The sequence below is a fragment of the Lactuca sativa genome, chromosome 8 (genome assembly GCF_002870075.4).
Source record: "Lactuca sativa cultivar Salinas chromosome 8, Lsat_Salinas_v11, whole genome shotgun sequence".
In the NCBI taxonomy this organism is placed as follows: domain Eukaryota; kingdom Viridiplantae; phylum Streptophyta; class Magnoliopsida; order Asterales; family Asteraceae; genus Lactuca; species Lactuca sativa.
Window position 1 is genome coordinate 18,455,768 of NC_056630.2, and position 15,651 is coordinate 18,471,418.

The 15,651-nt window shown below is 38.5% G+C and overlaps 1 protein-coding gene across 1 annotated transcript; it reads right to left on the reverse strand.

Annotated features, from left to right (window-relative positions):
- Positions 1–12,001: 12,001 nt before the first annotated feature.
- Positions 12,002–12,661, reverse strand: LOC111919788 (uncharacterized). Its single transcript, XM_023915378.1, has one exon. It carries the CDS (start codon positions 12,659–12,661, stop codon positions 12,002–12,004), a length of 660 nt encoding a protein of 219 aa, XP_023771146.1.
- Positions 12,662–15,651: the final 2,990 nt, after the last annotated feature.

Consider the following 15,651-nt stretch of genomic DNA (forward strand, 5'->3'; position numbering starts at 1 on the left):
TGGGTTTTACATGTAATGCTTCAGGAATTTTAAATTCTTTAGGGATTTTCATATAGATATCACTATCAAGGGATCCATATAAGTAAGCTGTAACAACATCCATAAGGTGCATCTCTAAATTTTCAGAGACTGTCAAGCTAATTAAATACCTAAAAGCGCTTGCATCCATTACCGGTGAATAAGTTTCCTCATAATCAATTCCAGGTCTTTGAGAGAAACCTTGAGCCATAAGCCTAGCAATGTATCTTACAATTTCATCTTTTCTATTTCTTTTTCGTACGAAGATCCATCTATACCCTAAAGGTTTCACAACTCCAGCTGTGGGGATAATAGCCCCAAAAACCTTCATCTTTTTTATTTCTTGGTCACATATTCTATTTGTTTGACCATAATTTAGTGCATCATCTTCCTTTCATGGGGGAATTTTGATATTTCGTGTTTCTCCAGGAACACTTTCCTTATGACCTAGTGCATTTTCTACTCCTCTTCTTTTTCGTGTGAAACATCCAAAAATTATGACCCGAAAATTACATTTTTAATTTAAGTAAAAACAGTATTCCAAAACATTGTTCATACAACTCGATAGAATAAGTATGTCAAACATCATAAAAATCAGAGTATGTCCCATAAACAGAATCCATATGGTGTGTGCGATGCCATCAACCTAAGCCCTTCCCCTTGGAACCGGAAGTACCCGAAACACAAACTAAAAACCATAAGCACAAAGCTTAATGATTTCCCCAAAACACCACATACCATACATATCATATAATGGGTCCCGCCCACATGACATACGAGCCCCGCCCACACTCGCATAACGGGTCCCGCCCACACTCGTATAATAATGAGATACGAGCTCCAACCACACTCGAATAACGGGCCACGACCAATAAACATACATATACAAGAACATACAAGTATCACACAGACAACAAGTATAATAACATAACCAAACGAGGGTCGGCCTTGGTACCTTAGACCCCCTAAATCCAGTGTGGAAACTCACCTCGAAAAGTTGAATGAAAAGTATGATCTCTGATTGCTGGTCCTATAGCTCCCCGAGCTATAAATTACCAAATAAAAACCAATTAATATTTGAGATCTACAACATAACAGAAAAATCCTTACTTGGGGTAAAAAGACCACTTTACCCCTACCCTAGCTTGGTCTAATAATGAAGCCCATAACCACAATACAATGGGCCCAAAAGCTAAATAATCCATTAAGGCCCAATTTCCAATTGTGCCTAATTCCTTCACATGGGCCTTAAGTTAAGGCCCAATAATGTTCCTGGCCTAAAAACTCCCAAAATCAGATGGCCTTACTAAACCCTAACCTTCTAAACCCAAAACGAGGCCCAAACCCAGGGCCCAACATCGAAATGCCATCAGACTGAGTACGTTGGGCATACTCAGCTGGTACACTAAGCATACTGGCTCGAAGGCTTGTATGTTGTGCATACAACTCTTCCAATTCAGCCAACTTTCTACTTTAAGCACCTAACTCGTTAAGAATTCACCCAAAAATGCAGATCTAACCTGCATAAGCTCAAATATCTCGTAAAGTTGCTAACTTTACGTCCATGCATGACCATAAGAAGCTCTAAAGCTCATGAAGGACTTAATGAATGAATGAGGCACCTAAACCCATAAAGTTGGCACCTTTATGCCAAAGGGGCCCATAAAGAACTTAGATCTGAAAAAATAAGCCTTTGGGACATCATAATCCCATCATCCATCCAAACCATGGCTCAAAACATAACAATTTAACCCAAAAGAGATCTAAGCATCTAGCAATCAAGATGGGAACTTGATACCTCAAAAGCTTGGCAAACATGGTGGTGATTTTGGATCCAAGACCTCCTCTTTAGGCTAAGAAACTTCTAGCTTCTTCAACTCCTTCAAAATGCACAAAAATGAACACCAAAAGCTCTTCAAAGGCTCACACACTCGACAATGGAAGATAAGACACAATTTTAAGGTTTCTGGATAGTAGAGGCTGATAGGGAGGTTAACACTTGGGACTTAATGACATTTTATAGGGCTTGCACCCTAAAAATTAGGGTTTTAGGTCTGAGCACGTATGCTGCACGTACATCCTTGTACGCAGCGCGTACGTGCATGCCTCCGCGATCCACTTATTAGACCAGCTACGCCCTGCGTACACCAGGCTTACGCCCAACGTACAACCTCGACTAGCCCACATATAAAAGACCAAAAACACAAAGCCAAAAGAAACATAGTTGAACTAAAAAATTAAATAAATAAATAATACCTTGGAACCATCGGGTGTTATAATTCTCCACCACTTGGATCAGACTTTGTCCTCGAAGTCCGTTGCCCCTAACAACTCTAGGTCGTTCTCCCTCATCTCCTCCTCTGACTCCCAAATCCACTCCGATCCCTTGCGGTGCTGCCACTGCACCTTCACCATCTCGACTACCTTGTTCCTCAAGGTCTTCGTTCTTCGATCCAAAATCGCCATCGGCCTCTCAATATAATTCATGCGGTCATCCACCTCAATATCCTCCAATGGTACCACTGCGGAATCATCCACTAAAAAATTCTGCAGCTGAGAGACATCAAATGTGCTATGAATCTGACTAATATCGGTTGGAAGATCAAGACGATATGAAACCTGGCCCACCCGAACCAAAACCCTAATGGGACCAATATACCTGGGGCCCGACTTGCTCCGCTTCCTGAACCGGATGACACCTTTCCAAGGTGATACCTTTAGGAGAACCATATCTCCCACTTGGAACTCCAAGTATGACTGGCATCTGTCGACATAGCTCTTCTGCTGACTCTGAGCTGTCTGGAGCCTGCTCCTAACATGCTGAATTAGCTCAGTGGTCTTGAGTCTCACCTCGGAACTCCCCATAACTCGCTAACCGACATCGCCCCAACAAATCGGGGTCCTGCATTTCCTCTCGTAGAGCATCTCGAAAGGAGTTCGATCAATGATGGCGTGATAACTTTTGTTATATGAACATTCCCCTAACGGAAGATACGTATCCCAATTCCCACTAAAATCCAACACGCACGCACGCAACATATCCTTAAGAGTCTGAATAGTCTGTTCACTCTGACCATCGGTCTGCGGATGAAATATTGTAGTGAGATGGACACGGGTGCCCATCTCGTCGTGAAACCGCTTCCAAAATATGGAATTGAAATGAACATCCTTGTCTGAAACCACTGATACCGGCACCCCATGACGTGCCACCACCTCACGGACATAAATCTTGGCCAACTTCACTACGGAAATACTCTCCTTCATCAGAATGAAATATGTACTCTTGGTCAAACGGTCCATAATGACCTAGATAGAATCTACTCCGTGCATAGTCCAGGGAAGCTTCGTGATAAATTCCATAACAATGTCTTCCCATTTCTATACGGGAATATCCAACGGATGCATCTTGCCGTGAGGTCGCTGATGCTCGGCGTTGACTTTCCTGCAAGTCAAGCACCGCTCCACGTACCATACCACATCCCGCTTCATGCAGGGCCACCAATAATCAGGACGAAGATACTTATACGTCTTTGTTGCCCCGAGATGAATGGAGAATCCTGACTTGTGAGCCTCCTCCACCAGAACTTTTCTCACACCGCCCCAATATGGAACCCAGACTCTCCGAGATAGAGTCAACAATCCGTGGCTATCATAATCGAAGGAAGTGACCTGACCCACAATACGCTCGCTCTTCCGGTGCTCTTCTTTCATAGCCTCAACCTGTGTCTCACGAATCTGCTCCAACAACGGAGTAATCACGGTCATCCTCAAACATAGGTATTTGATCAGAGTCGCAACTGCCTTACGGCTAAGAGCATCGGCCACCACATTGGCCTTCCCCGGGTGGTAAATAATCTCACAATCATAATCTTTCACGACATCCAACCATCGACGCTGCCTCATATTCATATTTGGTTGATCCATCAAGTACCTCAGGCTCTTGTGATCCGTGTAGATGGTACACCGGACACCATAGAGGTAATGCAAACAAATCTTGAGGGTGAAACTATAGCCCCCAACTCCAAATCATGCGTCAGATAATTCACCACATGAGGCTTCAGCTGCCTCGAAGCATAAGCGATCACGCGACCCCGCTGCATCAACATTGCCCCCAAACCTATGATCGAAGCATCAAAATAAACCACAAAGTCATCAACACCCTCTAGCAGGGTCAGAATCGGCGCCTCACACAACCAATGTCTAAGAGTCTCAAAAGCTGCCTGCTGCTCAGGCCCAAGCGAAAAGTCATCGACTTCTTGGTCAGTCGGGTTAAGGGAACAACGCTCTTGGAGAAATCCTTAATGAATCTTCGATAATAACCAACCAAACCAAGAAAGCTCTGAATCTCAGATGGAGACCTCGGAACCTCCCACTGTATCACGGCTTCGAGCTTAGCCGGATTGACCAGAATACCCTTCTAGTTGACAAGGTGCCCCAGAAAACTGCACCTCGTGCAACAAGAACTCATACTTTGAGAACTTTGTGAAAAGTCTCTCCCTCCTCAAAGTCTCTAACACCTCCCTCAAGTGCTCCTCATGCTACTCCTGAGTCTTGGAATAAACCAAGATATTATCGATGAATACTATCACAGACCGATCTAGCATCGGTCTGCACACATGGTTCATGTGATCCATGAACGCGGATGGAGCATTGGTGAGACCGAAAGGCATCATCATGAACTCATAATGACCATATCAAGTCCGGAAAGCCGTCTTCTACACATCCTCATCTCGGAACCACATCTGATGATAACCTGATCGCAAATCAATCTTGGAGAACCAAGATGCACCCTGAAGTTGGTCGAAAAGATAATCAATCCTCGGGAGGGGATAACGGTTCTTTACTATTACCTTATTCAACTTCCAGTAGTCGATACACATCCAATGAGATCTATCCTTCTTCTTCACAAACATAATCGAGGCTCCCCAAGGTGAACTGCTCGGCCTAATAAATCTTTTGTCTAACAGCTCATGCAACTGTGTAGACAACTCCTGCATCTCGGGAGGAGCCAGCTGATATGGTGCTTTGGCTATCGGAGTTGCACCTGGGACCAAATCAATACTGAAATCCACCTACCTCTCCGAAGGTACCCCTAGCAAATCCTTCAGGAACACATACGGATAATCCCACACGATCGACACATCATCCACGGTCGCCTTACCCTTATCCAAGGTATCCATGACATAGACGACAAAACCCAAACAACCATGATGAAGATATTGTCTGGCCCTCAGTGCACAACACATAATCGGCCCATGTTAAGGTATCTCACCCTGAATCACCAACTATCCCTCACTTGGGGTCCGAACCCGAACTAATTGTTGCTCACAGTCGATCACTAACCCATTAGGGCTTAACCAATCCATGCCCATGATAACCTTGTTCCCACGTAGAGGAATGGGAACCATATCAATCAGATGCTGCTTGCTAAATAAATGGAGAGTACAACCTCGATGAACCCTCGCAACCCGAATAGACTTATCATCAGCAATCTCAACATCTAGAGGACAACCCAGCTCCCCCGGAGCTTCAGAAAATCTCTTGCTAAGCGCAAGAGATATAAACGATCAGGTAGCCCTCGAATCAAATAATAACAAAGCAGTGATAACGTTCACAAGGAACGATCCTAAATTAAAACACATAAACATAAGCAAACAATTCAATATAAATAAAGAGACAATGAGAAGATACATAATCGTCACAACATCATGAGCTGCGCGTGCCTCCTCCGCTGTCAGCTGGAAAGCCCTGCTCTTCGTTGCAGGTGCATCTGCCCGGCCCTAGCGGCCGTTAGTAATCTGAAGAGTCACAGGAGCAGGTGTTGACACCGGTCTTGCTGCAACCAAACTCGGAGAGTGGGTATTCTTGTGGCTCCTCTGATTGCATTGAAAGCAAATAAGATCATATACTGGAGTGATGGTGGTAGTAGCAGTACAATCCTTGCTAACATGACCAGTCTGACCGCACTTGAAACAGCTAGAACCACCCACCCTGCATGTCCCCTCGTGCGACTTGCCGCACTTGTTGCAGCGGCCTCGGCCTTACTGGCCCTGCCCTCTCGAATCAACCACCTTCGACCTCTTTCCTAAACCCTCAACACTTAACACATAATCTAGCTTCCTCTTCTTCTCCATCTCCATATCAACTTCCCTCTCTCTAGCCCCCGTTATCATGTCTTCCAACGTCTTGAAGTTGGATCGGATAACAAACTACTGACTATCACTCCTCTGCATCTCATGGTATCGGGCCTTGTTTATCTCCTCTTCTGCCAGATACTAAGGAACCAGGAGTGCCCCCTTCCTGAACACAACGGTGATCTCAGCCACCGTCTCAGTAGTCTGGCGGAGATCTTGGAACTCTCGCGCCAGCTGCTGCACCTCAATCATCGATGCAAACTCGACTGGGAACCTGGTCGAGAAATCACCCTAGGTCATCGAATCCACAACATCATCACCCACAACACGTCCTACCTCCTCCCACCAATTGTGTTCCCTATCCTTCAAGAGGAAGGAAGCTAGTCTGGCCTTGTCCCCCTCGGGACAATGAATGATACGGAAGGCGTTTGCAACATCTACTAACCACTTGCTTCTCGCAACAGGGTCCCTTGCCCTGTGATAATCTAGTGCACCACATGCCCGAAACTCCTTGAAAGTCAAAGAACGCGTCCCGACCAAAGCCACAATCTCAGCGCGCTCAACCGCTCATCAAGAATCTCTAGAATACCCTCATTAACCATGCCAAAGATCACAGGAGTTTGCTCAAGGACATTGCATGTAATCTTAGACAAGATGAACTCCCTCGTCTAGTCATGAAGCTGCCTAACTCCAAAACCTAAGCCCAAACCCTCCCCAATACTAGAACTATCGACTAGTCTGTCTCGCAATACCACCATACTGAAAATAGACCAATAAAAACCATCAGAATACGCATTCGAAATATAAACATTGTGTAATCATAACTCCACAAGATCCCTGGCTTCATCGTAACACTCCTTGAATCGAGTACGGATCCTCTACTTCCACTAGTACAAGCCCATACTACCTTCCACATCTATCCGTAGTTTCCTCAAGAAGTGCCTTAACTCAACTAAGTTACTTTATATCCTAAACAATTTCCCCCACCGATAAGGTTCCCATCACTAGATCTTATCCTAGGTTTTCCTAGGCAAACTCCAGACCACTCTTCGTCATCAACTATAGAAGGAACTCCCATTAACTTCCTCTAACCAGCCCACGAATACAATTACATATTACAAAAACTAGATAATTCTTTGAATGAAAGGTCTCACACTACAACGGTCGGACTCAAACAAGAGCTGCACAATAGAGTTAAAACCTAACCCTCTAAACTTATTTAGTTCCCATAGTATGTAACTTAACATATTCGTTTACTAGTTAGCTAAATCTAGTTACAACTCCTAAAAGCACAAAGCAAGCAACATTCGAGCATCAAGTAATCAGAACCAAGCATAACCTAATTAGGCCATCCTACTACTGACTGATCAGTACTAGCATGCAAGTCAACAAGCTTATACAACAGAAATACAAAGGCATCTCTCCTAGATCCTTATCCCTAATCTAGCATGCGATTTACAGATTCACAATTCAAAACATAACATAAACATGTATGGTTATTTTGGGAAAACTTACTTGAGCTCTTCTGATTGCATGCACCACACCATTTCTTATTTTAGAAAACCTTTTCTTAAAATATGTTTCTTTTTTGATAATTTAACGAAAACCTCGGTTTGAGTTCAGACACACCCGACAGTATGCCCAAATCCCTCAAACCAAGGCTCTGATACCAATTTGAAACATCCAAAAATTATGACCAAAAAATTTCATTTTTAATTTAAGTAAAATTCATATCCCAAAACATTGTCCATACAAAACAGAATCCATATGGTGTATGCGATGTCGTAAACCCGATCCATTCCCCTTGGAACCGGAAGTACCTGAAACACAGACTAAAAACCGTAAGCATAAAGCTTAATGAGTTTCCCAAAATACCACATACCATACATATCATATAACGGCCCCCGCCTAATGAGATACGGGCCCCGCCAACACTCAAAGAACGGGCCCCGCCCAATAAACATATATATATATATATATATATATATATATATATATATATATATATATATATATATATATACAAGCACATACAAGTATCACACAGACAACAAGTATAATAACATAACCAAACGAGGGTTGGCCTTGGTGCTTTAGACCCATTAAACCTAATGAGGAAACTCACCTCGAAAAGTTGAATGAAATGAATGATCCCTGACTGTTGGTCCTACAGCTCCCTGAGTTATCAATTTTCAAATAAAAACCAATTAACATTTGACCTCTACAACATAACCAAAAATCCCTAATTGGGTAAAAATACCATTTTACCCCTACCCTATCTTGGTCTAAGAATGAAGCCCATAACCACAATCCAATGGGTACAAAAGCTAAACAATCCATGCCCAAACTATGGCCCAATTTCCAATTGGGCCCAATTCCTTCACATGGGCCTTATCCCAAGACCCAATAATGTTCTTGGCCCAAAAACTCCCAAAATTAGATGGCCCGACTAAACCATAACCTTCTAAGCCCAAAACGAGGCCCAAACCCAAGGCCCAACATCAAAATGCCATCAGACTGAGTACGCTAGGCGTACTCAGCTGGTACACTAAGCATATTGGATCGATGGCATCTACGTTGCGCGTATAAGCTTGTACGCCCAGCATACTCTTCCAATTCAGCATACTTTTTACTTTAAGCACTTAAATCGTTAAGACTTCACCCCAAAGTGCAGATCTAACCTCATTAAGCTGAAATATCATGTAAAGTTGCTAACGTTACGTCCATGCATGACCATAAGAAGCTCTAAAGCTCATAAAGGACTTAGTGAATGCATGAGGCTCCTAGACCCATAAAGTTGGCACCTTTATGCCAAAGAAGCCCATGAAGACCTTAGATCTGAAAGAATAATCCTTTGGGACGTCCTAATCCCATCATCCATCCAAACTATGGCTAAAAACATAACAATTTAACCAAAAAGGAGATCTAAGCATCTAGCAATCAAGATGGGAACTTGATACCTCAAAATCTTAGCAAACAAGGTGGCGATTATGGATCCAAGACCTCCTCTTCAGGCTAAGCAACTTCTAGCATCTTCAACTCCTTCAAAATGCACAAAAATGAACACCAAAAGCTCTTCAAAGGCTCACACACACTTGACAATGGAAGATAAGACTCGATTTTAGGGTTTCTGGACAGTAGAGGCTGATAGGGATCCTAACACTTGGGACTTAATGACATTATATATGGATTGCACCCTAAAAATTAAGGTCTTGGATTTGAGCATGTACTATGCACATACTTCCTTGTACACAACGCGTATGTGCATGCTTCCACGATCCACTTATTAGACCAACTACTCCCCGCGTACACCAGGCTTACGCCTAGTGTACGGCCTCGACTAGCCCACACATAAAAGGCCCTAAACACAAAGCCCAAAGCAACATATCTGAATTAAAAAATTAAATAAATAAATAATACCTTGGAACCATCGGGTGTTACATCATGGGTTCGTATCCTTAGAACCAAATGGTGATCCACGCTTCAGGCGTGTTTTAGACTCTTGAGTGACTTTATCATCAGATTGTCCATATGGAAATTCTATTCCAGCTGGAACATTGACAACTGGTATATACTCCCTCCGTTCCAAATTGATAGTCCACTTTTGATTTTTGAAGTCTTTTTTCTTCAACTTTGACCTTAAATATTTTTATTTGTGTTATATATTACTTGATAAAACTTATAAAAATGAAAAAACATTTAAAATACAATTCATTCATATATTTTGCATCAAGTATTATCTATAAAAAACAAAAATATTTAAGGTCAAAGTTGAAGAAAAAAGACTTCAAAAGTCAAAAGTGGTCTATCAATTTGGGACGGAGGTAGTATGATTTAGTCACCCTTTTTGTGTTAGTAAATGCATCAGGCAATTGATTAGCCATTTCTTGGAAATGCATTATCTTTTGAACTTCCATTTTACATTGCTTTGTGAGAGGGTTAAGATATGATAAAGAAAGATCATGCTAGGAAATATCCTTTTCTATAATCTTTTTTTCTCCCACTAATGATGGAAAATTTGCCTCATCAAATTGGCAATCAGCTAGGCGTGCTGTAAAAACATCACATGTTAAAGGTTCAAGATATCTTATAATAGATATTGACTCATAATCAACATATATTCCCAACCTTCTTTGAGGACCCATTTTTTTCCTTTGTGGTGGTGCAATGGGGACATATTCTGCACACCCAAAAATTCTCAAATGGGATATATTTGGCTCTTGAGCAAAAGCAAGTTATAGGGGAGAATATACATGATATGAACTTTGTCTCATGCGTATCAATGGTCCAACATGTAAGATTGCATGGCCCTAAACAGAAACAGGAAGTTTGGTTCTCATTATCAATGGTCTAGCTATTAGTTGGACACGTTTAATCAGTGATTCAGCTAAACCCATTTTGTGTGTGTACACGAGCAACTAGATGCTCAACAACAATTCCTGTGGACATACAATAATCATTAAATACTTGTGAAGTAAATTCACCAGCATTATCAAGTCTCACTCTTTTGATAATATAATCAGGGAAATGTGCCCTTAATTTAATAATTTGAGCAAGAAACTTTGTCAATGCCACATTATGAGTTGATAATAGGCAAACATGAGACAATTTGTTGGATGCATCTATTAGGACCATGAAGTATCTTAATTGTCTAGATGGTGGATGACTTTGTCCACATATATCACCTTTAATTCTTTCTAGAAATCTAGGTGATTCCCTTTCAACTTTCATTAGAGAATGTTTTATAACTAACTTTCCAAGGGAACAAGATGTACATGGTCTTATGCTACTGTATTAAGGGAACTTCTGGTCCTTCAGTGGGTGATCATGTGTATTCTCAATTATCCTTCGCATCATTGTTTATCCTGGGAGGCCCAACCTATCATGCCATAAACTGAATGTCCAAGGATCACAATGTTTTCTTTGACTACCATATTTGATTCAATCATATGTATATATGTATAATGCAAACCAAAATCAAGTGTTGGTAGTTTTTCAAGCACATGATTTTTGTCTATAATATACATATACTTCTTATTTTCAACGGCCACAGTCTTTGTGTCATATCCTTTGAAATATATGTCATTGAAACTTAATAAGTTTCTATTAGACTTTGGAGAAAATAAGGCATTTTCTATACAAAAGCTCGTACCATTTGGTAATATAAATTAGGCGTTCCTAGTTCCCTCTATCAAGTCTGCAGGACCTGATTTTTTATGTATGACTGTTTTTGTTGGTAATAATTTTGAAAAATATTTCTTAGATTTCAAAATAGTATGCATACTATCACTATCTTCTATACAAAGATCTCCAACCTTTTCTTGTTGTAGTGTTTCAGTTGGACTCATATTAAACGTCACATATGAAAGAAATAATAAGCCAATAAACATAATCACAATAATTATTATAAAGAAAGTTCATTTATTGTAGGAAAGATATTACATGAAAAACAAAGGAAGGGAAAACAGGTTTACAAGAACAATAACATAAATTTTTTGTTTATGTCTTCCTTGTCATTGCAGAAATCAGCAACAGTTAGCGGAGTGCATTCAACATTATCAATGAGGTTTGCTTCTTTTCCTTTTCCTTTGATGGACTCTTTATAAAGTTGACAAAGATGTGTAGGTGTGCGACAGGTCCTTGACCAATGGCATGTGCCACCACATCTATAACATGAACCATCATATTTTTGTGATGTCCCAACATCATGCCTTTCCACTATGGCCTTTTCTTGTGTATGGATATTGTTTCTTTGTAAATATTGGTAATTATTCCTTTTTTTGGCCACGACCAAAATTATGATTCTGATTATGGCTTTGGTTTCGATTAAAATAGCCATGACCTCGTCCTCAACCACGCCCACGCCCTCGTCCACGTGTATTGTTTCGATAACCACCAGTATTTGTAGCATTTGCTTCAGAAAGTGCTACTGATCCCGTTGGACGAGATTCATGGTTTTTCATCAAGAGCTCATTGTTTTGCTCTGCAACAAACAGGCATGCATTCAGTTCAGAATATTTTGTGAACTTTTGCAACCGATATTGTTGCATCAAGGTAATGTTTGTTGCATGAAATGTGGAGTAAGTTTTCTCCAACGTATCTTCATCGCTAACTTCTTGTCCACAATACTTGAGTTGTGAACATATTCTTAACAAAGTTGAGTTGTATTCATTTACTTTCTTGAAGTCTTGAAACCCCAGTGTTCTCCTTTCATCTCTAGCATTTGGAAGTATACCTTCCTTTTGATGATCAAATCTTTCTTTCAAGAGATTCCAGAGAATAATTGGATATGTAATATCAAGATATTCAAATATCAACATTTCATTAATATTCTTACGAAGGAAAACTTGTGCTTTCACCTTGTCTTGTGCCAAACAATTATTAAATTCATATATAGCATTTGAGATTCCCATGGACTCAAGATGCATTTTTACATCTATCATCCATGACACATAGTTTTTCCCACTCACTTCAAGTGCTGCAAACTTGAGCTTTGCAATGTTGGACATATTGTAACTATAAATTTAAACAAAATAACAAGATGAAAATTAAAATCCATTTATTTCAATATGTATTGCACAAAACAGAAGCGGAAGAAGAATCATCCCATACAAGACTAAGAAAGGGTAAAATAAATCAGGATAAAATACATCCGGTGTGAGATTGAAAAATAGGAAGCTAAGTGCTATAGTCTTTATAGTTGCGAGAATCACAACCGGATGAATCATTTTGATATTGATAACCTTGAAAAGTGAGAATTTACTCCTTTTTTTGGTAGAAAAAAAATACGATAGTAATGTTATTTATAGTAGAAAAATAGTCTTTGTTTTGTTGTTTATAACCGTTGAATATATATAGCCGTTGTGTGTATGTGTTTATATATATATATATATATATATATATATATATATATATATATATATATATATATATATATATATATATATATATATAAGTCATTCAATAAGACATTTAATTAGTACATAATTTTACTTGGTATAATTTTACTTATTAGAAACATAAATAAATATTAGTAATTGTTTAAATAAAACTATCAAGAATATCTAAAATATAAATAAATAAACATTGACATGTATAAATAAATGTTAGTATACATAAATAAAAATTAGTTGCATAATTTAAATGTTAGTATACATAAATAAAAGTTAGTTGCATACAGTAAATGTTAGTATAAGAAATAAAAATCGTTAGTAATCCATAATGAACAAGTTTTATTAATTCATTAGTATTTTTTTAAATATGATAAAAGTTTTTATAATTAATAATGTTTTTACTAAGTAATACATACATTGATTAAGATAGATGTGATTTCCATTTGTTTAATAACCTTGATTAGAGCTTTGGTGCTGATAACGTGTTATAAATTTGATGTAATTAAAGCTAAAACTAACAAAATTAAACTAAAACATCATATCATATCATACTATATTATAAATGAAACATTTTTCCTTTCACCACATTCATTTGAAGCTCCCATGTATTTTTCCTTTCACCACATTCATTTGAAACTCCCATGACTTTTCAATTTCTTTACAATAATAATTATAAGTTGGTTAAATAAATATCAAACCTAAAGTGTAATCATATATAAACTAAATTTCAAGATTAAAATAATATCTTTACTTCTACTTATAAAGTTATGTTTTTTAACTTTTAACATATCATACTTAATTTGTTAGTGTTAATATATTGTTGGATGTAAAGCATTATCATTTTAAAGATACAATTTTGGAATAATTTGTATAAAATACTTAAATTATTAATGTAAATATAACATTACAGACTCAACTTAAATATAAATTTTAGTTTAACTTAAACAACCCAAAAAATATTTTGTAAATAGTTAAAAGTGATAAATTGTAGTGTCTTTCTAATAATGATTATAAGTTGGTTAATAAAGTTAAATAAATATCAAACCTATAGTGTAATCATAAATAAACTAAATTTCAGTTGTAAAATAATATCTTTACTTCTACTTATAAACTTATGTCTTTAACTTTTAACATATTATACTTAATTTATTTAATTTAAAATGTTATTGTATGTAAACCATTATCGGTATAAAGCTACAACTTTTGAACACTTTGGACAAAATATGTATATTGTTAATTTAAATATAACATTACACTATCAACTTAAATACAAATTTTAGTTCCGCTTAAAAAACAAAAGAATATTTTGTAAATAGTTAAAAGTGATAAATTGTAGTGATAAATGCAAAAACTAAATTGTAATCTCAATTTAACTAAAATATTTCCTAAAGATATCTTTATAATTGTTACAGGTTTTTAAATAAGTAGCTTAAAATATGTGACAACCCGAAGTTTATCCTGTCTTTGTGACCCGTTCCGTTATTAAAATTCGTCTTTTTCGGATTGTTTCCGTTTACATTTTAATTTAAGTTATTTATTTAGAGACTTCTATTATGACTTAATGGGTGTCCAAACACGTTAGAAACCTATGAAAACACCCCAATTTAGTAATTGGAAAATTTTTAGTTTAGACCACGTCGGGTTACAACAACTTAATCGGGTCCGACCAAAAGCCTCGCCTAACATCAGTATCGGGTAGAATTCCACCAGGCCATAAACTCAACCCCTATATAAGGGATCGAGTGACATCATTTTGAAGCTTTTCCTCTCTCTTAAAACACTTTCTCTCACTACTCTCTCTCTAGAACTCGAGTTTGATTCCAAAAACCCCCTTTCAAGCTTCAATTTGGTAAGTAATCTATCATAGCTTGTTGTTAAGCTTTCTTATCATGAAAATCTATGTTTGAATCACCCAAAAAACTCAAAAACATGTTTTTATGGTTTAAGAACCCTTCCAAAACCGTGAACACCCCTAAAGAGGGTTTTGAAGCCCCAAAACCCTTCCAAATCACTTCTAGTGCTTAGATATGGCTTAGAAACTTGCATGCATGAGCTTAGGACCCCAAAATCTCACCAATTGAGGTATGGACATGATTTTACAGCCCAAGAACATTCTTGGACCGTAAATCCTCATTCATGGACCATAAACACCTTTTTAAGGTGTTAAATTGCCCTTAAACACCTCCAAAGGCTTCCATGAGCGTCCATGAGTGCATAGAACCTTATAATCCTTCAAGAGATGCACCAAAACATACTAAAATGGGTCAAACTTGAGTTTACATCCCAAGAACATTCTTGGACCGTAAAAACCCCTTCTTAGACCATAAACTCCTCCAATGGGTGTTAAAGTGCCCTTAACACCTTGTATAGCTTAGAAATGGGTCTAGAACTTTGTATGCTTAACCTACAACCACCAAAACCCATGTATCATGGATAAACATGAGTTTACGGTTGTAAACTCATGTGTTTAAGGTAGTAAACTACCCAAGAACATCTTCATAAACCGTAAACTCCTTTTCCAAGGCCATTTCAAGTCCCGATCACTTCCTAAGCCATGAAATCAACCCTAGAGCCTTCCCTTGTGCATTGTTTGACCATTTAGCATC

Excerpts from the sequence above, each read along its gene's own strand:
- LOC111919788 (XM_023915378.1), bottom strand. The coding sequence starts at position 12,661 with ATGTCCAACATTGCAAAGCTCAAGTTTGCAGCACTTGAAGTGAGTGGG.